We start from the raw sequence: 24,996 nt of genomic DNA, 5'->3' as shown, positions 1-24,996 counted from the left end.
ACTGCGGAGCGCGGGCATTTCGGGCAAGGATGTGTGTGGGCGTAGCATGTGCAGGGCAGGCGGAGGTTATATGACATACTGACTGAGACAGCCGTATGTGTGTGCGTGTGACTTTCAATAGGCGTCTGCAGTGCGAAAATGGGCCTTGAGTCAAAGCGGAAAGTGCAAATGACCATGGTGAACATGCGTCACGCCCAGAGACGTCGCAAGCCAGCCAATCGATGGCCTGGGGCCATCAAAGGAAGGGCTGGCCAGGCTGACACTCGTCACGACGGTTGCAGTGCAAGTCAAGTCAAATTTATTTAAATAGATCATCAATTCATCAAAACGGAAAAACTCATTTTGATGATTTGCCAAGACCCACAGACGAAATGTGTTCAGTGACAATATTGAATCTACCAAGAGAAAAAGTACACATGTATCTTCTTTGACCAGAAAAAAAATTTCTTTCACCACCAACACTTCTTTTTTTTTTTCTTTTTTGACACGCCTCATTTACATGGTGTGTGCACTCTCTCTGAAAGTCACGGCAGCTCTTCAGACTAAGATGAGGACGGCGACAAAACACTATTGGGCACTGGCGTGATTTGCATGATTGCTGCTGTGAACTTTTCTGGATGTGCAACCAGCAGGCAGCAACAATAGCAAACATCAGCAGCAGCAGCAACGGCAGCATCCTGAGATTAGAGCCGCCGCCGCCTCCGCCCACGCGTACGCCCACCTCGCCAGCACAAGTCCCTGACTCAATTAGAAACAAACCTCTGCAACTTCCTGGCACACAACTATAAGTACCCACACGCGGCTCCGCCCACATCAGCACCAGCACAATGAGAGCACAGTCGGTGTCATTCAACCAAAGACGAGCAAACACCTTTAATTACAGATCACGTCTCAAGAGGAGCGCTGCACTTTGGCATGATGCAAACACACAAATACTGTGTGAGGAATGCTCCTCAACAATACTTCAACATTTGAGCTCAATTCAGACAGAGGTGGCAGAAGAACTTGCACGACTCAAAACTTAAAAAAAAAAAAGTGGTAACAGAGGAAGCACAATTAAAGCATTTCACATGCCCGTTGGCAACTGAAAATGACATCACAGTGCCGAAGGATTCAGCTAACAAAGGTGTGTCAAACTCATTTTTTTTCGCGGGCCGCATTGTAGTCATAGCTTCTTTCGGAGAGCCATTATGACCCAAATAAATGTATGAGCACCTCATATTATATTCAGTAAAAGCTACAAAACAAACTGACAAATTACTCGTTTTCAAATCAGACGAGTAAAAACTGGTCAAATATTTTGAAAAAAGATCTTAAGAAAAGTGAAGACAATTTGCAATTCTAGTAATGACACACGAATTTGATGCACAATTTGTCTTTGCGGGCCACATAAAATCATGTGGCAGGCCGTATCTGGCCCCCGGGCCTTGAGTTTGACACCATGAGCTAACATGACCAAAGCCAGAAAGCCCCCGATGGCCCCAAGTGGCAATACAAGGCAAAATGGCCACTCCTCCAGATGGATAGATACAAGTGGATTTTCCTGCTTTGTCCACAAGCCATAAATGTGACATCCATCAGAAGACCACGCATATGAGACATTTTTTATGAACAAAAGCTTTGGAGTGACTTGATTTCAATGTCAGCGCTCTTACTGTGCTGACCCAGCAGGTCGTAGGGGTCCGTGGAGGCCCGGAGGGGCGGACACCATGCCAGGCGGGGCCCAAGTGGCTGCCTACAAACAGCCTGGTGAAGTGGGCGTCGTCTATAGCATAATTGATCCAGCTGCGACAAAAAGGGTCCCTGTTGTGGCTGAGGAGGTTGTGGACAAAGTTGTTTTGTTTGCTGTGTTCTGTTGCTAATATTTTTTTCTTACTCCACAGATTATGGCGCAAAGTAGAAGGATGGAGCAAACCCCGTTGTGGGGGCTTTCAAGTTTTTTTTTCTTTGACTTTTGACTGACTTACTGTGCCGCAACTCGTTTGTGTTTCAATTAACTGTTTTGTGATTGTTCCTTTACACCCTCAGCAACTATGGAAGACCTTGAACGCCTTTGTTGGCAAGAGTAGCTATTTGGCCACAACGCAGTTCGCATTGCAACTCTTTGGCAACACATTTTGATAGCATAAACATCTGAATCAATGCTAGGTTAAAACGACAACAATAACATTTTGTTGTGCCAAAATTTTGCCTCATGATGAATGATCTATCTTTACTTATCTATCTACCTAAGACTCACACACTAAAAAAATGCTGTGTAGTCTTGAAATCTGTGAGTACTGTGAAGGTAAAAAAACAAATTGAATTGGAACATTCCGGGACCAAGCTACACAGCATTGCAGCTGGTCAATGAACAGTATTGAATTTATTCTTGTTGTCATGTTTCATGCATCTAATTTCCAAATGTGATTATGTTAACAGAAAGACTACAAAGATGCTTGTAACATGCTTAAGATTTAAGAAATATAACATGGAACATGCTGAGAAATGCCAAAAGCACCACTAATCAGTCACGGGGTAACTCGGCACACAAAGGCCCGCAGTGGAATTCTGATTTAAAATTAAAATTTTAAAAATTAAGAAGTTGTATTGATGAGTATCTGAAGAGGGCGCTTATGATTCATATGGGCTTACCCAGGTACATCTTCACCCACCACATTAAATTCTTATTTAAATAATGACAAATGCGTTTTTTTAATGCTTTTTTTTATTGCATGATGTCACTCCTGGCACGTCTCAATCATCTTGTCCAAATTGGTGACGGTTTATGTGGTCGGTGGAGGCTACGTGGGGAGGAGCGTTGAAAGGCCTGCTAATTGTTTTTGCTAGAATTTGGAAACCACGGTGCAGTCCAACCCAGCGGTGCCTGGAAAGTGGACTTTAAACCGATGATGATGATGATGGCCTTTGAATCTGGATGTAGCACATGAGTTGGAATTTCCCCGCTTGCTGTAACGACACAACTGGAAACCCCCCCTTAGACACTGCAGACATTTTAAGCAGTATTTGTTAAAAATTTATTTTGTTTAAGGGGAGGAGGGGGCTTAAATTGTGGCTGCCCAGTAGGAGGGCAAGACACGTCACACCAACAAACTCCCTTAGCCATTTTTTTTTTTTTTTTACAACAGTCTACTTTTTGAGGAAGCTTAATACTGTCCTCCCACACACACGCCAATCATTTGTAGGCGCATCACGACCTCAGTAACCCTCCACACGCAGCCACGGAGGTTTTTGAAAAGAGCGATCACTCCAGTGCGCTACTGCCATCAAGTGGTCAATGACAGAACTGCAACAATATTCTACAGTGAAGGAAGTGTTTTTTATGTCAGTGCCAGATTAAGATCAGACAGATAAAGAAACAGGCCTTCAGCGATACATGATGGAATCCTTTGGCCTTTTATTTCAAATGGTCACTTAACGACACGATTGCTTTCCCAAACTGCAGTCAGCACATTTCTTCTTCACGATAGCTCCAAACGCTCTGAAATAGCTGCGATAACAGAATGGATTTAAATACTGTTTTTAGTATTAGTGCTTTGCCGGGAATGTGGAAGATAAGGCAACTAAAATCGCCTTGCCAGCCAAACAGGAATGTTGACGTAAAAACAGGTTTAACATAAAACAAAGACCTCCAGTGCAGAAAAACCTGAGAAAGACTCAACTCCTCAAGTTTAAATTAAATCACCATCATATGGTACAACATACAAAAGAGGCACTTTGTCATCAGTCTTAAAGTGACAGCAAGTTCAACTATGAAAATTTGGAGTTGTTTCTTCCATCCGGCGTCTGCTGCTCTTTGTTACAGTCTGTGAGTGCTGTGGGGGCGGGGCTCGGTCCGGCTGTGGGTGCCGTGTCGCAATCACCAGCAGCTCGCTGCGCCGTCGCCACCTCCGCTCCCTCATTAGGAACCTGGTCGTGAAGACAAGAAACAGCTGACACACATCCATACAGACTGCTGAAGCACTCCCATGCATATGACTAAAATGCACACAATGTTCTGTTGCTAACAAGGCAGTGGTTTTGATTCTGTTTTGCAGACAGAAAGTTTTGTGTTAGCCTTGGTTGCTCTTGGTCCAACTCTGCCCCACTGTGGTATGGTGTTCCACAGGGTTCAATTTTGGGTCCCCTGCTGTTTTCACTGTATCTGCTTCTCCTGGTTCCATCTTAATATAGCATAGCATTTTCTCCCAGTGCTATGCAGATGTAAGTGAACTTGTGAGCAAAAAGGATGCCCCTCGACCAGAGATATATTATAGACCATTTCGAGATGACACGGTTTCGCAAAAAGAACCACTAATCAACAAACATGTCATACGTCTCTACGAAAACACACCAAATGGTTCAATATTGATTTTAGCCTTTTTGTCCTCCAACATCATTTAATATACACATTTTAAGTCAAAAACACACTAGCTACGTGAGGTAAATTACTTCAAAGGGAGACAGAACTCTGGATAGACCGGATAGTAAATTCACATGTTAGTAATTCAGATCCTGTAGGTGTGACCCAACTCCCTTTTGTGCTTTCACCTCATTCAAGCAGGCTTGCTCACTTTAATGGAAGTCAAAAACTGCTTGGTACAAACACGCCTTGTTTACTGGGACCGCTACAATGCCAGAAAGTGGGAGTGTATGTGTTTTTAAAGGCCAGCGCTGCGAGGGTTCTTTATAGCTATTTTAAAAAGGTTAAAAAAAAAAACGGGTTTTTCAGCTGGAGCTACCCGCAAGTATGAGTCTACAAAACCAAACACAACATAATAAAGTGAAACATTTTCTCCTCAGACACTAGAGAGACTTCATAAGAACAAATATGATTTGTGCAGGTGACATGGTTCACCTGTTGGGGCTGAGTCCCTCTTGGCAGTAGTCCACTCTTGGCCATGTTCACCATCTCTCTGATCTGGACAATAGCGAAGGCGAGTGTGACCCAGGGGGACCCCGAGAGCACCCAGGCCGGCCGGGCGATGTCCTCCTGCTCTTCTTGGTACTTGGTCTTCTTCACAATAAGCTGGGCCACCTGCTGCTGGGCCACCTGCTGCTGGTCCCTGCTTTGGTTCTCTATCAAGTCAATGGTGGCAATGGGAACAGGGCTGGAGGGGACTGGAATGTTCTCAGCCAGCATTCTGTTCTCTGGTAAAAAAAAAAAAAAAAGAGAAAATGTCAAGAATAGGTTGGATGAGTGGTTAGCACATCCATCTCACAGTTCGGAGTCTCCTCTATCCTCGAGTGACATGACAGATGGTTTGTGGATGGTTGTTTTTTTTAAAAAAAAATATTTTGTCCACATTTTACTGCACTATACTTTGTACTTTTTTGAAAAAATCTTACAAAAATAAACTAAATGTGAACACACACAAATGAAAACAAATACCAACTAAATTAAAAATCATTTAAAAAAAAAATCAACGCTGTAAAGTAACTCAATTTAAAAACTAACAATAATGAAAATCCTGCCACTGATTACCTATCTGAATAAAGTCGGTCATTACTCACCATCTCCCTCAGGTTTGCCTGCTAAGCATTGGATGAGGACGAAAATGAGGAGTATGACGAGGGAAGCCATGCCAATGCCCCGGAACGACACTGCAGCGCCTGCAAAAACGGTGACACCGTTCTTTGGTCACGTCATATTGTCAAACACGGCACTGGACATCATGTAGGATGGTGACCATGTGGCTGAATGAATTAGGGCATCTTACCAAAGTAACCGACCAGCAGCCCCCCCACCATGGCCCCGCAGCCACGGCCCAGCCCGAGGTGAAGCCCCTGCAGGATGCCCTGGGCTGATGTCCTGAGAGCTGGCGGGACAGCGGCGCTCAAGAAAGAAATACAAGCGGCCCAAACAGAGGCGTGGGTCACACCTGCAACATAACCACAGGTCACATGACATTCCTGGAACATTCAGTCAAACAAAGATCTGAGCTTAAAAACACAAAGTAGATTTGCTTGCCGGACCCCGCAAAATGATGCGACGGGCCAGGTGTAGCCCCCGAGCCTTAAGTTGGAAACCAGCGTGCACGTTACCTTGGAGGATCTCCACTGGTAGCACAGTCCAGGCATTCTTCAGGTAGGAGATGTAGAGGTAGCGCGCCGTGTTGCAGGCCAGGCCGATGTAGAGCACCCTGAGGGCCAAAACAACGTCAAATGTTTTAGGTGAAGACGTCCCGACATTAAAAACGTTGTCCGACACGAACGACGCAATCCAAACACTTCCCACCCTTAGACCACAAATTCATCACAAGGCGAGGTGTTATTGCGTTTGCTCAGCACACACAACATGTTTGCAGACACGTACTTCCTCATGCACGACAGCGAGGTGCCACCTTTGAAAGAGTGACGGCAGACAGTGCGTCACCGTGGAGCCTAGCTTTCAAGGCGACCGATCATGCAGAGAATATGCAGACGTCATCTGCCTCGAATGGCATCTACAGAATGCCTGACTGAAGGCCATGGAAGGTACGCTGAAAAATGTTGCAGCTGAGGGCCACATCAATAACCAGGATGCTCGTCAAGGTGTCCTTGAGCACGAAACGGAACCTCCAAAGCAGCAGGGGTTCAACTTCTCGCGAGAATTAAACAAGACAACTGTTATTCACGTAAACACCTTCAAGATCTCACCTGATGTGTCCCACCAGCTCGATGAACTTGTGGCTGGTGAAGTAGGCGCCGAGCTCCGAGACGTGACTCATGACAGAGCAGACGCCGAAGAGCGTGTAGGTGCCGTGTAGGTCTTCCAGGTGCCAATAGAGGAAGCTGAAGACAAAGCCGTAGCCGAAGCCCATGAACCAAGCCACGAAGAGAACCGAGCTGTAGCGCACGCTGCACAGCAGCTTCAGAAGGTCAATGTAGTGAAATTCCTCATCGAGAACAACGCCGCCGCTGCCGGTCGGGTCCGAGTTGGATGGCGCCGGAGGGCTGTCCGTCTCTTCGGTGACACCCTCCGGGACCTCCTGCCGATATTCACCGCCCTTATCAAAGTAGAACTGAGTGGCGACAATAAAGGCCACACCCATCAGCACCCCGAAGACGATGAAGGCGCTCTGATAGTTGCGCAGGTGGACGTCGGGCAGGATGCAGCCGAGGCCGTCGACGGTGACGCTGATGTGGGTGTGGTCGATCCAGATGCCCACCAGCAGCATGGCCAGCCCCCAGCCCAGAGAGCCCCACATCCTCTGCAGGCCGTAGCGATCGCGGGCCTTGCCCAGGTACTGCAACGTGACCGTGTCCACGATGGTGATGGCCGGCGCGCCGAAGAACTCGCCCACGATGATGAGCAGCAAAATGATGAGGAAGATGTTCTCCACTTGGGTTTCGTCGTAGACGACTTGGTACTCCTTTTGACTGATGGTTGGAGTGGGACTGATAGTTGTGGCGGCGGTGGTGGTGTTGATATCAGGGGGGGTATCGTTGCCGCTTCGTTTGCTCCTGGGCACTGGGAACGAGTGGAAGTCAAGGAGGCCGCGGCGTACGCGCTCGCTGGAGTTGCTCTCCTGCGTGACATTCCCAGGTGGGAGCGTGCCGGTGACCGGGGGCTCCACGGTCACGCCGTCACCCTTCTCCACGCATTTCATGTCGGCCGGCTTGACAAAGACGATGCTGCAGTTGAACACCAACCAGCAGAAGACAGAGAACAGCAGCACGGCTTTCCCCTTCTTGAAGCGGTCGGCCACGAGGCCCCAGAATGGCGCGCTGCAGAACTCGATGAAGTAACGGATGCCCACCAGCAGGCCGCTGCGACTAGCGGACATGCCCAGCTGCTTATAGTAGACCGCAAGCAGCGGGTGCAATGAGCCGTAGGCGGCGTAGAAGAAGAAGTAGAAGACTTTGGAGACGAGCAGCTGAGTGTTGATGCGGTGGAACATCCTCTGACAGCAGTTCGGGGACCCAGACGGCCTGGACTGCGAGGCCGCTTCGGAGTCCATGGAAAGAGGAGCCGGCGCGGGAAGACCGCTCTGCTGCAATGACAGCTTGTTGAACGCGCCCTCCGGCACTGATTTGTTCTGTGGCTCATCTTCATCGTCCGTCAGGATGGCAACCTTGTCATCAGCTGGCATATCTGGAGAAATATGAAATGAAAACAACAGGACTCATTTCAATCTTATTTCCTGCCAATCTCGCGGCCAGCAGCAAGTTAGCTACATTCTGAACGTGATGAATTTGAAAAGCTCCGAGAGGTTTCAATACTGACACAGTCATAAAGTTGGTCGTACTTAGCTTCAAGCAGACGTATCTATTTGCACTTTCCACCGCATGCTAACCAAACGAGCGGGACGCTTCATGTAAATAAGATACATGTCATACGACTGCAAGTTCATGGGAACATCTCTGCTTCCAACACCCGCTGCATATATTAAAACGACCAGCTTCAATATTTGAAATTTTATGAGCAAAACGTCGTGCTTGCCACACTACAGCTTACTGACATGGAGGGGGTTAAGTTTATAGTGCGTTATGTAACAGTGACCAGGAATGATTTTCAACACAAGCCATGAAAACAAAGCAAGCCGGGGTTCCTTAAAAGGCATCGAGTGGCCCCAGCGCCGCAGTTTGGAAACACAGCCGCCACTTGCTCTGTTGCGGAAGTGCTTCCGTTCTTTCTTTCTTAAACCGTTGAAGAAACAAGTGTGCGTCACTTCAAAGCAAAGCGCGTTTAAAAAAATAAAACAAGACAGTAGAAAGCTATATTTGAAAACTGTGCCAAATTTAAACCCCCCCCCAAAAAATGGTTTTAACAGCGAATAATATTATGTGAGCTAGGCAAATTTCTTATCAGATAAAATGCAAATAAGGTGACAAATAAATGTCAACAGCTTACCTGCTTATGTCACCGATCCCATTCACATTAAACTCTTATTTCCCACTTTCTCTTTGTGGATGTCGCTCTCTGGTACGGCATTTCACCAACGAATTACGATATATATGTTCTCAGTTTATCGCTTGAATCCGATACAAGTCGCCGTACTGTGCAAATTTCTTACGGGTATCGGTTTGTCATCGGCTCGTTTGTCTTTATCGGGTTAGCTCGTCGAACCGGAGTTCCCACCTGTCCCGCACCGACATCAGCGTTAAGTCAAACACAATAGATATAATATACTTCCGTAATTTGCTTTCAAAATAAGAAAATTAATTTCCATTGCGTCTTTACTATCGTCACATTAATAAAGAATAAGGTGGTATCATACCACTTTTAAATTTGTATAGCGTATGTTTACATATTTATGTGATTTTTAGCATATCTACCTATTTATATTGAACAATAACTACAACAGTCTTTAATTTTTGTCTACATCCGATTTGCATACGGGTCAAATTCGATGAACTTCCTCCTCCGGCAAATGGAAGGGACCCTCCCAATTTTATTAATAAATGATCAGTGTCGACCGAGACCGGTGAAGCTGTCTCGACCATATGACGCCCAAAGCAATCTGTATCAGATTTGTTTTATTCTGTTCATCGTGATTGCAAAATTAAAATATTGAAAACAACAAACATGAACGTCTAATTAAATGCGGACACCGCGTCCAAGCTGAAACCGAGTTAACCGTGTACTGTTTAATAACAATACTTTAAATGAAATAATCGAAAACAAAATCCGAGAGTAAACAGTTAAAAATACAAAAGAATCAATAATGTAATACAGTATAGGATGATGACATTGACTCATGTTACCTGCGGGGGGCGGTATAGACTGTTTTGATCGTGGATGTGACGTCATTTGGACTGTTTTTCCTAGAAAGCAAATATGAACTAATGTAGATCTCTTATGATGTCACAATTATTTGTATGTTTTTGTCCCACACTGGAAAACAAACAAACAAACAAACAAACAAACAAACAAACAAACAAACAAACAAACAAACAAACAAACAAACTTAAGTATTTTTGACACACACACACAAACACACACACACACACACACACACACACACACACACACACACACACATCTATACATACCTATTTATATACACATATTAAATATAAATATTATTTATTCATATATTATTTACAAATAAGCAGGTAAAGCAAACAAGATGGTGACACCAAAACAGGTTTAATGCATTCCAATAAAATGTAGCCATGAACTGGAATTTAAACTGTGCGGTTATTTTGTAGTTCTTCAATGTGGTTTCCAGTTATCAGTCAAAAATGAACTTCTTCTTGGATCACTCCTCTACGATTATAACTGCGAGCTCCTCAAAACTGAAACTTGGTCTCACATTTTGGTTTGGAAAACAAATCAATCAATTGACACCTCATACTTGGAAAACCTCCCTCATCAGTCACTATCATGAAAAATGGAAAGGTTTAAGGTCAGTAGTCTGACTCGTCCGATAGTTGTCCCTGCTGCGTCCAGTGCTTCCTTCTCTTCTTCCTTTTTCTCTTCCTCTCCCCCATCAGCATGGCTGCCAGAACCGTTATGACCACAGTGACGGTGATGATGAGCACGGTGACAGTTTCGGCAATGCACAGTTCTGTGTCCACCAGGCTCAACCGATAGTCACGTAGCACCGCGGGCTCAGCGCACGTCAGGTTGTAGTAATCGTCCAGGAAGAGTCTCTGGATGCTCCTCAGCTTTCGAAAAACTCTTTGTAGGTCACAGTCGCAATTCCAGGGGTTTCCCTCTAGCAGGATGTGGGTGCTGTAGGAGTGGAGGCTCAGGAAGGTCTTGAAGTGGATGGTGGTCAAGCGATTGTTGGCCAGGTTGAGGAGGGTCACGCTGGCGAGCGGTTTGAAGATGCCCACCTGCGTCTCATTGATGAGGTTGCCGGCCAAATTGAGGAGCTCCAGCGAGCGCAGCATGGAGAAGATGCCGCTTTTCAGAGAAGTCACCCGGTTGCCCTCCAGGTGCAGATGTCGCAAGCTGCTCATCGAGGCAAAAGATCTGACCTGGATGGTGAGGATGCTGTTGTAGCTCAGGTTCAACTTCTGCAGATTGTCCAGGTGCATGAAGCTACTGCTGTCCAGGCTGCTCAGTGAGTTGTGAGCCAAGCTCAGTTCCCGCAGGAAGGCCAAACCCAGTGAGAAACCCTTGCCCAGGGAGGAGATCCGATTCCAGCTTAGGTCTAGCTTCTGCAGGAACTCCAGTAGTGAGAAGGCGCCGTCCTGCACCACGCTGATGTTGTTGTTCTGCAACAGGAGCACACGCAACTTGCGGTTTTTGTTGAACGAGCGCTCGGGGATGACGGCGATGCGGTTGTGGGACAGGTCCAGTAGTTCCGTGTTGGACGGGACTCTGGGCGGGAGCTTGGTGAAGAAGGCTGCTGAACAGATGGTGAATCTGACGTCCCCGCGACACTCGCAACCCGGCTCACACCAGTTGCTATGAGAGCGGGAGCACACGGCTGGCACGGCCAGGAAGAGGAAGAGGAACCCCTTCATGGCTCTGCACACTCGAACTTGGAAAAAAAAAAAATTTAAGTACACAACAGACTTTTGATGATTGTCATCCAGCTGGCAGCGGGTGGAAACACGACATGCTGAGAGTGAGGGAGGCCGGCTCTCACGAGGATGGAAAACCTAATGAGAGACACTACAAAGAGGATGGAAAGATGGAGAGGAACACAGCAGCCAGGGGAGGAGAGCTTGTCAATTATTTAGCAGGCCACGGGAGGGCGGGCCAAGCTTGGGGTTAAGCAATCGAAGACAAAGTGGGCCACCGAGCAGAATTAGAAGGCCATTATCAACTGATTGCAAAAGAAGCTCTTAATCCCAACTACTTCACGGGGTGTAGTATGAGCAGAAATGTGAAGTTTGCAAAATAAATCAATGAATCAATAAATGAATAAATACATGCAAATAATTAAATAAATAAATAAATAAATAAACATAAATAAATACAAACATAAACACATAAATAAATAAATAAATAAATAAATAAATAAATAAATAAATAAATAAATAAATGAATAAATAAATAAATAAATAAATAAAAAATAAAAATCAATTAATACATACATATAAATAAATGAATGAATCAATCAATAAATTAACAAATAAATAAATAAATATTCAAATTTCTCCCCCTGCTGGCTGCAAGTCCAGATGTCAGATTGTTTACTCATCTGTAAGATGAGGCAGGATGCGTCTGATAAATTGCAAGCCGACCTGAGCAAAAGATTACATTAATACCGTGCAAATCCAGAGTGCTCCGCGCCCATGTGGAGCCTCACGTCATACTTCAACACGTTCACTTTGACCCATTCCAACTCCACTTGTCACATTTGCTATGTCAGCAATTTAAAGACTTACATAGTGTTTTACTTCAGCAATTGATAATTAATTAACACATATTTGATTCTCATATTCGCATTACTTCCCAAACAGAACCAAGAATATTTTTGCTGGCGTTCTGTTTATATTGAAGGGAGGGAAGTAGGTTTCCCGTACCAGCAGCTATCGGGTGTCTGCAGGGTTCCAGTTTCACTGAGTCAGCTGGCAAAACAATGAGCACAATGCCACTCCTTCAGTTACCGGCCACTCAATGACAGATTTCTGGTGAGCCACAACAAAATAACTCATTCTTCTGTGCCGCTGCATTTGGGTCATTCAAAATCCGTGGCTGTTGTTCAATGGGCGAAATGACACGAATGGAACCAAAAATAGGAGCGAGACAATGATTAAAGTATTTGAATGGCGAGTTCATCTTCCCTCACATTTCCAGCGCGCAGCGGGATTAAAGGAAAACCCAAATGAAGATGTTAATCCATGCATAGAAGGATTAGATGCGTGTTCTTCTGCATTGGAACATTCTACTCTACATATCTTAATCTACATCACTTTCACACCCGAGCTGGGTGGCATTTTCAATTTCACTGCCGCCCACTGATTTGTGAAACCAGAAAGCCACTTTTAACTGTTTAGTAAAAAAAAAAAAAAAAGAATTAAACTAGTATCTAAATTATATTTACATATTTTTCATGAAAACAAATATTGGCAAAGAAAACCCATGTTGAGATGCACCAAGGCACATTGATGAGGATTTGCTATTTCTCCCTGTGGCTGAGTGAATACAATGCTAACATGCTAACAGCGGGAATGCTAACAAGTTGCAAGTAGAGAAAATGTTGCGGCACGCGGTTTCACATTATTGTAAAGTATGACCTGCAGTCTGCTAGGCCTACAATTTGAAATGACTAACAGCTTCAATGTGTGTTTCACTGCGATGAGTACTAGTGGCCAGAAGGGGGCGCATAAAACCTGTTTTAAAACCTGGAGAAGCGGTACGAGTTGACCAGATTGAATTGCACACACAAAGTGAACCTTTTAAGGTTAAAAAAAAAATGAATAAAATAAAAAAAGGGGGAGCGGGGGTTCACGGGAGACATTTACCATAGGTGTCCCAGGAGAACAACCCTCACATTTTTAAATTATTTTCATACTTTCAACAGACGACACTGAAGAAATCACACCGACAAAAATAAAAAAATTAAAAACAAGTACAGATTGCATAAAACAACAAATATACATACACTGGCTCTCATCCACATTCCCAAAACAGGTAAAATAATTAATAAATGAATATTAATTATTAAGATTATTAAAAAGGAAAAATTCATAATTAGGAAATACTCCTTTTTGGTTAAACGGTAAAAAAAAAAAAAGTTTAGCACTATAGCTCCACAATTGGGTCTCAAACTTGGCACTTTTTCCACAATAATCTTCAAAAATAACTAGTGTAGCCAATTTAAAAGATCCAAATCTCTAAATTCACCTTCCAGGGTCTGGAAAGTATTTGGGTGGATGGAGCGTGTACCCCGCAGGTGTCTGTGCATGTGACAGTCAGAGGTGGTAACAAAACGGACAAGCGGCACAGCATCTTGACGCCTCTCCTCTGATCCAAACTGGCATCTCCGACTCGGTGACAGGAAGTAGCGCTGCAGTGGCATGGGTGGCCACCGCAGTGGGTTAAAAAAAAACTTGTACATCCAAGAGGACATTTGTTAAGAGGTGACTGCCAGATTTGTGGTCCAGGAACACAATTTGACAAGTGTGAACTTGTTCCTTGAAATGATCATGACTGCCAAAGACAGATCCATAGATAGATGGTAAAGATGAGATAGTAAAATGAATAAATACTGCGACAATAACAATAAGGTCGCTACCTTTTCCTCCCCCACACCTTTGCTGGTTTGTTCAGCATGTAGGTCAAGGTTGTGTTACAGGCACGCACACACACACACACACACACACACGAGCAGTATTTCTGTCAGCTCAGTGTGTGATCGCCCTGTGAGATGTCAGAGCTTTTAGTCGGGGATGGATGCGAGAGCTTCGGCAGCTTCGTAGAGAACGGAACAGGTGCTACAGAAGACAGAAAAAAGGAAATATGTTGCATTATTTAGTGACTTTGCACTAAAGTTGACAGAACAATGAAGATCTTTCAAAAGTGGTAAAGAGACAAGCACGGAATTGTACATTTTCATCTTGATCTGTTGGTCCATTGAAGAAGAAGGAATTTGGGGAAATTGCAAACTCTCAATGGGAATTACAGGGAAATTTAAGTCAAGAGTGTAATTCATTTTATATATTTAAGTATAAAAGAGAGTTTTCAAATGTGAACATCCATGCCAAAAACATTTAGGTTTAAAATGTTTGATCTTTTAAAAAAGGTTTTAAACTCAATTTCAAAAGACGATAATTCAGTAACCTTTTTATTTCTATACTTTTGAAAGTTTAAAATGTTTTTTTTTTTTTTTTTTTAAACGCAAGGAAGAAGTAACAACACAAAAAGGCCCAAAACACAACTAGGAGTAGACCAGAAAACCAGAGCTAGTATAACACTACGAGAGAGCAATAATTTGGATTATCGATAATCAAAAAAGAAAAGCAGACCTGGCAACGCCATTATTACTACTGATTCTGATGATGGCAATTTGACCGTTTGCCCTTTTGTCCGCTTTTGCACGCGACAACCTCACCACCCGCCTCAACACAACCGCTCTGATCCAAACAGCTTTGGCACGTCGACACAGGGGAGCAGGTAAAGGCAGCCGCAACATTGCGTATGACCGGCAGGCGAGTAGATGCGGGAGGGGTTAAAGGTCAACCCATGTGGAAGAAGGTGCTCAGTGAAGCATCACGGTTTGAGAAAACACAGAAAGATGCTTTCCTGTCAAACAGAATCTTGGCGAAAATATATTTTTCCAGATTGACTTTACATTCTGTAAGAACTTACATAAGAGAAACAATACAGCAACACTCATAGATGCTTGATCATCATAATTTCAATTCATGCAGTCCAAAAGGATTGATTGAATTTTTGTATTGAAATGTACAACTCTAATCAAGTGACGCTAGAGCCGAAACTTTCAAGCTACACATGACGAAAAAGGTCAGTGCAAAAAGAAAATATAAAAAAAAAATATTTGCAAATTTGTTTCAAAATGTTTCATTTGTTGACCGGTGGGCTTTGGCGGCCTCTTGTGGCAGTTTAGGGCCTTACAGTAACGCACCCTCCCCATTGAATAGATGGTGATCAGTTCCACTGAAAAAAACAAAAAACAAACCTTGTGAATTTGTAAATAGTGAAGCAGCACTCTGCTGGGATTACAAGAGTAGAGTAGCCTGTACAACTAGCAGGAGGTCAAAGCTCATCTAGTAGGCTATGTGGGTTACAGCGAGGGGCGGTGATGTGTGTGTGTGTGTGTGTGTGTGTGTGGGGGGGGTGCTTCTGCCCTAAAAGCCTGCCAGCTTATTCATGCTGGCCATTAGTGCTGTCTTTAAAGCTTTATGACAGCGCACACAGTTGGGCGCGCCACTGTCTCGACCTTTGCGACTCACTCATCTGCTCCCGGTAGCGAGCAGCCATGGCGACAAATGAGAAGGAAGCAGGCGCCCCAATTTGGATTTGATGTTGTTGAACACTTTGCAAGGTGACGTCAAGTCCAAATGGCGCACGCTTCTCCTGTCCCTAGCGGGCTGCACATGTACAGGAAGCCGAGGTGGAAGCACGAGGAGGGTGTGCTTGCTCGCTGGCTCGGACTTAATGAGCACTGGCATGCCGACGGGTGTGTGCAGTCGATATGCACGATGGAGGAAAGGACGCCTTACGGTTGCACATTGAGCAGCAATCAATTGTATTCGATTTACTTCACGTTGTTTCTTATGCACATTTGGATAAATGATGGCTGATTCAGGACTAATGATTCGAATCAAATGAATCGGACTATCATTTTGCGGGACGATATCCTCATGCTCTAGATTCCATGAAGTTCTTTATAAATATGTGTGAAGGTGATTTCATATTTCACTTAAGCAGCAAAGAACACATTGACAGAATCCTGGCCAACTCGTTCAGTGCCATTGACGGTCATAGACGTCAAAGATATTTACTGGGTTGGCAGTGAATGAGTTAAAATTCACGGTGTGGACTCTCATGGATCCACAAGCAGAGATGCAACATGACTAAGGAACCGATTAAAAAAGGTCCCAATTTTGTTGGTTGCCACGGTAATGAGGTAAATGATCTCATCTCTCCCGCATTTGCTCTCAGGCTCTCCCGGAGGGTTTCGACTGCAGGAGACGTCGTCGACAGAACAAAGCTAAAGTGGGACGCAGCACAACATCTTCTTTGGATGATTGATCATGTCACAAGCGAGTAAAGTTAACCGTCTGAAGACTGCGGGAGAAAGAAAACTCTCATAAATGATTCCGGGCGGGTCATGAAAGATGTAACGTCAGCGACGTTGTGCACTCAGAAGGTCGTCCCAGCTGCTGTCTTGCTCCTGAAAGTTGTCTCTTAGAATTTAGGGAAATGAAACCGTGGCAAAATTCCGATGCCTCTGCTTTGCCTACGTTTGTTTGTTTGTTTTGGGGATGGTTGTGAATTCACACTGGTGCTGGTGTAAAAAGTTAGCGCGAGGGGGTTGGTGGTGTTACCCGCTGGTGCTAAAAGCATCCAAAGGTTGTTTGTGGCGTGCAGCACTTGAGAAGTCAAGCGGAAATGTGATCACGGAGGAGGTGTTGAACCTCGGATCCGACAAATTTTTTGGGATGGGCCAAAGAGCAAGTTCAAAGATGACAGCGGAGGCGTTTGGTTGTGATGGCACCCGGCTTTTTATTTGCACGCAGCTGAAAGACGATATGGAGTAGTTAGCTTCCATCTACGGAGACAAAAGTAACGTGCAGGTGATAGGTGGTGATCTTTTAAATAGTAACTTTCCAAAGTCGCTCATCTGGACTCTGGTACTTGCTTGTTACGTGATGGGAAATGAAGCAGTTTTAATTTTTTCACTCCTCTGGAGGGCAATCATTCGGTTAAAAGTATACTGACTTGCTATTTCTAAAAAACGAGCAACAGTGCCATCTAGAGGAGTAAATAAAATACAACTGGTTCATGAAGCAAATCTGAAGCTTCATTTCCCCATCATTATTTGTTACCACGGTAAAAAAGCAAACTTGCAGCTTTTTCCATCACACGACTTGAGTGATTTTAACAAGTGTTTGTAAAACATACATTTACATGCAGAGCACTTTTTTTTTTTTTAAAGCCTTTGAGAAGTGATTGTCTGGTTTCACACAACAGCACGTCACGACTGGTTTCGTATATATATATATATATATATAAAAAAAGAATGTCAATTTACAGAAAACGAGAACAATTGATATAAATGCATTTTGTGACATTCAACACGGAGCCGCTGCTGACGTGTTTCACATTTGCTTTGGAATTTGTGCTAAATGCTAAATGTTGCTGATTCACTGTGTGGTCGTTTCCATGTGGATGATGGAAAAACAAAAACATGAGCGGAAATATTCCATCATGGAAAAGACGTGAACATGAACTTTGACTTTAGATCATAAAAATTTCAGCGAAAACAAAAGTGTAGCATTAACATTTGGGTTTCCGTGTCCTTTGTGGTTGGCTAGCTCAAACAGAAAATGGAAAGTTGAGTGATGAGAACCATCAAGTGGACTTTGTTGAGGACTGCGAGCGCCGTGTCTCTTTGTCGCTCCGGGTTTCGCCATCTGCACCAAGTGTGAATCGGCAACAACGAGGCAGTAACGTCTCCTTCGGGAAACTCAAATGCTTCTTCTTGTGACATAACCGAGACGCTCGGATTACACCGGGAGTGAGTCGGTGGCAGCGATATGCTTCTTCTTTTTTTTTTGATTTGGTTGGTACCTTCTTGTCAGAGGATAAATTCTGACTTCTGAGTGTCTGAGAGTCCATCAGGGCAGGAGATTGGGACGTTGGCTGCCACTTCTCTGTTCCCGTTGGACACGAGACAAGTGCGGATGAAGGTGGCGTTGGCCACGTTGAGGAGGCAAGCGTTCTCCAGCTGAAAATCACACACAATTGGTCACTATCACATGACAATGATGGATGGATGGATGGATGGATGGATGGATGGATGGATGGATGGATGGATGGATGGATGGATGGATGGATGGATGGATGGATGGATGGATGGATGGATGGATGGATGGATGGATGGATGGATGGATGGATGGATGGATGGATGGATTTTTCTCCTCATGCTTCATCCATTTCTGTCACATTGCGTGGCAGCTCTGCAAAACTAAAAGAAGTCCACGTCTATCCTTTCGGATGGTGCGATCGCAGATCTCACAACTGTCAAAAAAGTGTGTAGGTGAGATGGACGGCAGCAGAACAGGAGCTTTTTGGTGTTGACATAGCATGTCTGCTCACATCAGCACAGTTTACACTGAGCTTCATGCCTGAAGCTTCTACTGAAGCGCTGACTTTCCATGACAGCTCGAGAGCTCAAGTAGCTTCACTACTTCAAATGTTCTGTAAGGACAACGCGTCAGCCCTCGTCAAATGTCTCCGACTGAGCCACGGAGAACGCACCGACTCAATTTTCAGTTCGGGGTAGAAATGCAAAGAGAAAAGCTTTGTTATATAGTTTGGCTTGAAAGAACATTTACCTGGTCGTGGTCTCCCTGTGTGGCGTCGAACAGACTGTAGGCCTGGACCGAAGGCTGCGTCAGAGCCAAAAACTGCTCCAGCTCCACAGGTGCACTCTGTGGAGGACATTGAGCTGGACTCTGCTGCTTGTGAGATTGCGGAACCTTCGCTGGGCATGGCTGCGCAGTGTCCGTCATATGTCCGTAGTGACAAACATTCGGTGCCGACTGCGGCGCGTTTGAGACGACAGGGTCCGGCAGCACGTCGGGAAGAAAAGCCGTCTGTCTGCCGGGCTGAAGGGTTCCGGACAGGATCTGGGGGTCGGGTGACCAAGTCAGGTTGTTCTCCTGCTGCCAATGGTGACTTGAGATCATGTCGTTGACAAGACTTGGGTGAGGAGCGTGGTTGTCACGGCGATGGGCTTCCTCATTCGTCCAGCGGCTCTCGCCTGACAGCACGCTGGCGTCGACACTTCCGGATGCAAAGCGAAGCCCGACGGCCTCGATGGGCAGCTGCTCGGGTGAGGCGGCGGTAGCGGCCACGTGCCGTTGGGCAGAACTTTGGGCAGAGTCTCGAAAAAAGTCACCGAGTCCAAATCCAACAATGTTGCCGTGTTCTTCTCGATTCCATGTTGTTTCCGGCGACTTGTGAACGTAAGACGTGATGTCATTGTTGGTGAGCTCACCAAGTGCAGAGTCATCCATCTGGACCTGGATCATCTTCTCATCCAAGAGCAACAGTTCCAGATCTTCAGCATTCAAGCCCATGTTCTCCAAAGCACTGAGGAGTTCGCTGTTGGAGCAACTTTCATCCGCATCCAGAGAAAGAGAGTCCAAGGTGGCTAGAAGCGGAGCACACACGGACACGTCGCTGCTACATCTCGCCGTCATCTGCCAGCTGTCAACAAATCCCTCCGTCTCTCCTTGCGGGTTGCCGAGAGGACGGCAAGCCTCGGAATCTGCTTGGCAGACGTAAACTGACTGATCTTGGCTCATCAGCGCTTCCAGTAAGGACTTTGGATGTGTGTTCTCTGAGATCTTCTCTATTTTCCCCTTCTTGCATTTGCCTTTGCCCTTGAGAGTTTCCGGAAAGCCCCGAAGCGGGTTACCCGTTTGATAGAGCATCGCCTCGCCGGTGGCGAAGGTGAAAGGGACTTGCATGGAGCGTTTCTTCAGGTGTTCTCCTCCTTCCTCGTCTCTGTTGAAAGAGGAAACGATGATCAAACGATCTGGGCGAGAGTAACCTCCAGTTGATGTCCTCCACGTACACCAGCGGCCTCTGCGTGGCGATAATGTAGTCCGGTTTGCCGTTTTTGTAGACGAGGCGGGCGTTGGCTTGGACCCATTTCCATCGGTTGTCCTTGGTGAGCAAGCGGAAGACGGTGAGGCCGCTCTCGCCGGTCTTTATCACTACAATCAAATAAAACAAAAAGGATGGTAGAGCGGCATTGGGATGAAATCGAAAATCTCTGGCAACGTAAATGGGAAACAACTTTTAACTTACTTCTGACGTGATTCTCCGCACAGTGCAGCATGTCGGCAGCGTGGATGAACTGGTATCCCGAACCCCGGACACGAAGCTCGGCTTCGGTGTAACCCAGAACGATTTTACCCCTTAAAAACACAAACGGGACACGCTCGGTGTACGCTGACGTGAAAGCGGAATAGATCGGCACGAAAAGCGCTTACTTTGCATCGCAGGCCATGGGCGTGAAGTCAAGTTTGTGCTTGGTTCTGAAGATCATGTTCTTTGTTCTGATCTCCAAGATAGCTGGTGACTGCAGCGGAGTGGCGATGGCAAACAAGGCCAACTGAAGCGGGCCACCTTGCCCGTCAGCGCACTGAGATCCACTTTGACCGTGGAGGAATTTCATGCGACCCTGAATGCTCAAGGCCTGAAAGATGGCGAGACGACTTCTTTAATGCCTCGTCTTCTTTTCCCGCTGTTTGCCGTCATTTTTTTGACTCATCCAACTGGGAACTACTTTCTCACTATGTTCTGTCAATGAAGATAGAATCAGAGAAAGAGCGTAGCTAGCTGCCAGCTATATTAGCTAACCAAGTTCCGGTATATGCTAGTTTTTTTTTTTTCTTCAAATTACAATTTATCGTATATTTTAGGGGTTTTCAGCTGGTTTTGTCCAAGGGACCACCATTATAACCGAGAAGCAACTCGGGGACCACAATATTATTTTATTTTGCACCAAAGGAGGATAGACCTACACAGGATATTTATTTGCATCTGTATTTTAATTTTGGGAATCTCATTTAGATGGGTAAACGATTCACAAAATCAGCTGGAAAAAAAATCAAGTCTCAATAATGATTCTATTTTATGCTATAAAATGTTCCAATGATTTTCCATTTCCGATTTCACTGACCACTTGCAATACCGCCATGGACCACTAGAGAGTCGCGGACCACCGGTTGACAATCGCTGGTATATTTATTGATGCAAACAGTATTAAAAGTCTCTAAAAGCAAGTATTAAAGTATTAAAAGCAACATTTCTTTTGATCTTACCAAGAAGCCAGAAGAATTGTCCAGTAGGCAGCGGAAGCGGCAAACAAAGCTTCTCTCCAAGAAGGAGGAGTTTTCCGGAGGAATCTCATCTGGGTTGTACCTCAGCAGGTAGGGGGAAGCTGGCTCGCCGTCTACTTGTGCACCACAACATCGATTGCCCTCATACCATTAGAATGTGAAATCAAAGAGATCATTGTAAAATCAAAGTCAAGGTGCCAGACCTGCTGCAGTGTCCAAGTGGCATCCAACGGCTGGGTTGAGGGCCCAGTGCAGGTTCCTCTTGAACTCTTGCTGGTCTTCAGCGTGAATCAGCTCCAACACGCTGTGATGCATCACGTCCGTCTGACGGGAAAAACACGGCAAACGAGGACTTTGAATTTTAAACGTACGTGCCTCCCAAAATTTTAACGTATAGTTAATATCTAAGATGATCGTAAGTGTGTGTTCAAGGTCTGTGCTGCTTTTTGCCAGGTGTTTTTCCCGTTTCCTTGCTGATCGTGTACCTGATGGAAGCCGAGGTAATCCCGAATGGTGTGAGAGCAATAAAAAATGATTCCCTCCGCTGTGATCACCAAAACAAATCCAGGCAGAGCCTGCAGAGACAACAACACTCGAGATGATTAAAGATGGTGTCGTTTCGTCTCACCTGGTAGATTGGCGATATTAGACAAGCAACACAAAGCGCACACAAAAAAAGACCAAAACTTGTAAATCAAGGTGCGACTGTTTATTGAAATACATTTACCTGAAGCAGAAGCTCCCCTTCTGGCTCGGTCTGTTCCGGCACCCGGCCGTCGAGGTGCTCAGTACTTTTGCTCGTGCCATTGGAGAGATGTTTTTTCAACGCCACTTGAAAGAAGCAAACAGAAAAGAAGGGTTGAGGACCAATTCGTCATTTCGATCAGCAGATTGTGAGGTTGCAATCGGATTGAGTCCAGGGAAATGACAACTAGCTAAACGGGTAGTGAGACAGGTAGCGAAACAGCTAGCGAGACAGTTAGCGAGACAGCTAGCTTGACAGCTACCTTGACAGCTAGCTTGACAGCTAGTAAGATGTCAGACAGACAGACAGACAGACAGACGGACGGACAGACAGACAGACAGATAGATAGGGGCGAGCCGACCGGTTAGCTTTGCGCTACTAACTGTCTTGGCATTTTCTAGCTCCCTTTTATCCGAATTTGGATAATATGCGACGACAGTGGGGAGTGAGTGGGTGTTGCATCCCCCGCGGGTGTGTCGTCCCCCTCTACAGAGAAGCAAGCAGAAGCTGAGGGGTGACAGAACCACTTGGGCCTTTATCAGAGGCGTCAAATGTTTTTACTGCCCCCTCCATTTTTGTTATTTTTAGATAACCTTTTGCAGCTCACCAAATGTTATTTTAATTAAACGTCCCGGGCGGCTAAAAAAGGGGGGGCCGGGCTGAGATTGGAAACACCTGATATGTGCAGACCAGTTCAGCCGCCATAACAAAAGAGTGTAAGCTACCCGAGTCAAAAGTTGAAAAATGGGTCCTCGAGCCCCCCGCCCTTTTGCACAAAGTCTGTAAAGTGGTGTGAGTGGATTATCTTGCTGTGTTTGTACTCCCCAAAGCTTTCATCTCCTCCTCCCACCTCCTCAGACCTACATTACTGTGTGTCTGCGACTTTAGGGAAGGAGGGAGAGAGAGAGGGAGGTCATCGAATGGCCACAGGCTAACAGGCTGACCTACAATCCATTAAAGAGCGCATTCAGACACCGCCATGAGCTCGGGGTTATCCAGGGGTGATGAGTCGACACACTCGATGGGAAGGAAGCCAGAAATAAGGACCCGGCCAATCGGGTTAGCCGATTCATCGACGTCCTTAATCTCGGGGTATTGATAATCTTGTATGTCGATCTTATCTTCCACTAGAGAGGTCTGAAAAATGCTTTTGGTTTTTATTTGAGAGAATGACTTTGAGCAGTTAAAACCGTTTGTATTGTTTCACAGTTATTGTTCGATGCTTGAAGATTAAAAAAAAGATTGAAACGTGCAGTTTGATGCCGCATGTCAAGGTAGGCTTTTTAAGGATCGGTGATCGGTCAGAAAAATTGAACCCCTAGTTTAAACGCTTTCAGATCAACTCAAAATCCTTGTAGTCTTGAAACCTTTTTGATATTTCATACCTGAAAAGAATCTCTTGGCCCGAATGTAGCTGACACACAGCCTCAGGATGGACAGTTTGTCCAGGCTGGAAATGACATCCTCAGGGAAGGGCAGCAAGCCGGCCAGTCGGTCCAGCTCCAAGTTCAGACGGTCCCGATGCCGTTTAGACGGGTTGGACTTGTCCCCGTCGGTCGGAGTAACTTTGGTTCTGGTTGTGAGTGTGAGGACATCAAGAACGTGACTTAGACGGATCCTGATACATTGTGTGAACACAGTAAAATTCTTTACTACTATTCCGACTTTTCTCATCTGATTCAAAGCATTCAAAAGATCTGCTAAACCCAAGACTTGTTAGGCATTCGGTGCAAGAATTCAAAAGTTCTTCAGCATTCCCATTCCAAATTCAAACAATTTGTATCTCTTATTTATTCTTATTAAACTGCAAATGCAACTAATATACAAATCAGCTTTACCTTAAATTAAAGCTGTGTCTAAATAATTATACTGAGTCAAACTATTAGCGCCAGTGGAACAATTTGCAGAAGTTAAACACCGTAATCAACATGTGTAACCACTTTTTGTGGCATTTTATCACATTATATTTCGAATGTAAAAAATACACGCCTTGACAAAAAATGTAAAACACTGATGCACAGTTTTTTATTTTTATTTTTTTGCCCAAATGACACACATTACCCCTTCTGAAGCGGTTTTCTTCTCTTGCGTCCAGCGTACATGTTGGCTCCAAGTTAGTTCCAATCGAGCGGCTCATCCACCAAGAGGAATTCTAGCCAGCCGGAGGCGCAAAAGTGTCCCGACATCCGAAAGCGGTTCCTCTGAAAGGACTACAAGCACATGATCGATGGTAAGAAGCAAACAACAACCGACGTCATTTGACAATGACAATGTTCCTCGTGTCTCAGGTAGACTTCAGTATCACAATGTTGTGCGAAATAGCTAAAACGTCGTTTGTGGTCCTCTTCTCCCCTTTCCACGGCGCCCACCTCCTTATCCAAAATCCCGAGACGATGGTTGTGGTGGACTCAGTTGACGCGGCGGGAAGGAGAGAGGGAGGGGTGAGTAGGGTGGGAGGGGGCGAATGGGGGGTGGTGGTGGGGGGCAATCCCCTCACCACCTCATCCTGTCTCCCCCTCCTCATCTTCTCACCATCATTCTCTCACCACATCATCCTCGCCCACTTCCATCCCCTCACCACCTCATCCCGGCATCATCCCAGCATCTCCTTCCTTTCAGTGGCTTTCGGAAGAGGAGCTGAAAATAAAACACAATCGGTGCTTTCACACCGGCGGCTTCTCGCTGGGAGGAAAAGTCGACGAATAGATCGAGAAGAAACCACATCGCGCCACAAAGTAAACTTTCCACGTCGTTATACTGACACCGAGTGGACGCTATTGAGCACTGCCATCATTAAAACAAGCGTTACCATTTCCCGATCAAATTCACAATTAGTT

At 45.3% G+C, this 24,996-nt stretch overlaps 2 protein-coding genes and 1 pseudogene across 2 annotated transcripts; all 3 read right to left on the bottom strand.

The window, feature by feature from the left end:
- Nucleotides 1-3,377: 3,377 nt before the first annotated feature.
- Nucleotides 3,378-9,064, bottom strand: LOC125988267 (major facilitator superfamily domain-containing protein 6-A). Its single transcript, XM_049753239.1, has 7 exons — nt 8,816-9,064; nt 6,619-8,056; nt 6,025-6,122; nt 5,700-5,861; nt 5,494-5,592; nt 4,838-5,130; nt 3,378-3,909 (listed from the first exon to the last, which is right to left on the bottom strand). The coding sequence occupies exons 2-7, from the start codon at nt 8,052-8,054 to the stop codon at nt 3,751-3,753; spliced, it is 2,247 nt and encodes a 748-aa protein (XP_049609196.1). The 5' UTR covers nt 8,055-8,056; nt 8,816-9,064; the 3' UTR covers nt 3,378-3,750.
- Nucleotides 9,065-9,891: 827 nt separating this feature from the next.
- Nucleotides 9,892-11,728, bottom strand: LOC125988287 (reticulon-4 receptor-like 2; annotated as a pseudogene).
- Nucleotides 11,729-17,039: 5,311 nt separating this feature from the next.
- Nucleotides 17,040-24,914, bottom strand: LOC125988265 (aryl hydrocarbon receptor). The gene is made up of 11 exons (XM_049753236.2): nt 24,221-24,914; nt 23,545-23,732; nt 22,142-22,245; nt 21,900-21,989; nt 21,618-21,738; nt 21,397-21,527; nt 20,563-20,768; nt 20,378-20,487; nt 20,142-20,283; nt 18,895-20,071; nt 17,040-18,284 (listed from the first exon to the last, which is right to left on the bottom strand). Exons 1-11 carry the CDS (start codon nt 24,259-24,261, stop codon nt 18,135-18,137), a joined length of 2,460 nt encoding a protein of 819 aa, XP_049609193.1. The 5' UTR covers nt 24,262-24,914; the 3' UTR covers nt 17,040-18,134.
- Nucleotides 24,915-24,996: the final 82 nt, after the last annotated feature.

This window comes from Syngnathus scovelli, chromosome 2 (assembly GCF_024217435.2).
Source record: "Syngnathus scovelli strain Florida chromosome 2, RoL_Ssco_1.2, whole genome shotgun sequence".
In the NCBI taxonomy this organism is placed as follows: Eukaryota; Metazoa; Chordata; class Actinopteri; order Syngnathiformes; family Syngnathidae; genus Syngnathus; species Syngnathus scovelli.
The sequence above is the reverse complement of the archived record's forward strand: the minus strand, read 5'-3'. Positions and strand labels throughout refer to the sequence as shown.

Bases quoted from the DNA above. Each gene is read 5' to 3' on its own strand.
- LOC125988267 (XM_049753239.1), bottom strand. From the start codon at position 8,054: ATGCCAGCTGATGACAAGGTTGCCATCCTGACGGACGATGAAGATGAG. The intron at 6,123-6,618 runs GTGAGATCTTGA...TTTGGCCCTCAG, and splicing joins GAGCTGGTGGGACACATCAG to GGTGCTCTACATCGGCCTGG. The intron at 5,593-5,699 runs GTAAGATGCCCT...CCGTTTTTGCAG, and splicing joins GCTGCTGGTCGGTTACTTTG to GCGCTGCAGTGTCGTTCCGG.
- LOC125988265 (XM_049753236.2), bottom strand. From the start codon at position 24,261: ATGTACGCTGGACGCAAGAGAAGAAAACCGCTTCAGAAGGG. The intron at 23,733-24,220 runs GTAATGTGTGTC...ACTCACAACCAG, and splicing joins AGAAAACCGCTTCAGAAGGG to AACCAAAGTTACTCCGACCG. The intron at 21,739-21,899 runs GTACACGATCAG...TTTTCCCGTCAG, and splicing joins ATTACCTCGGCTTCCATCAG to ACGGACGTGATGCATCACAG.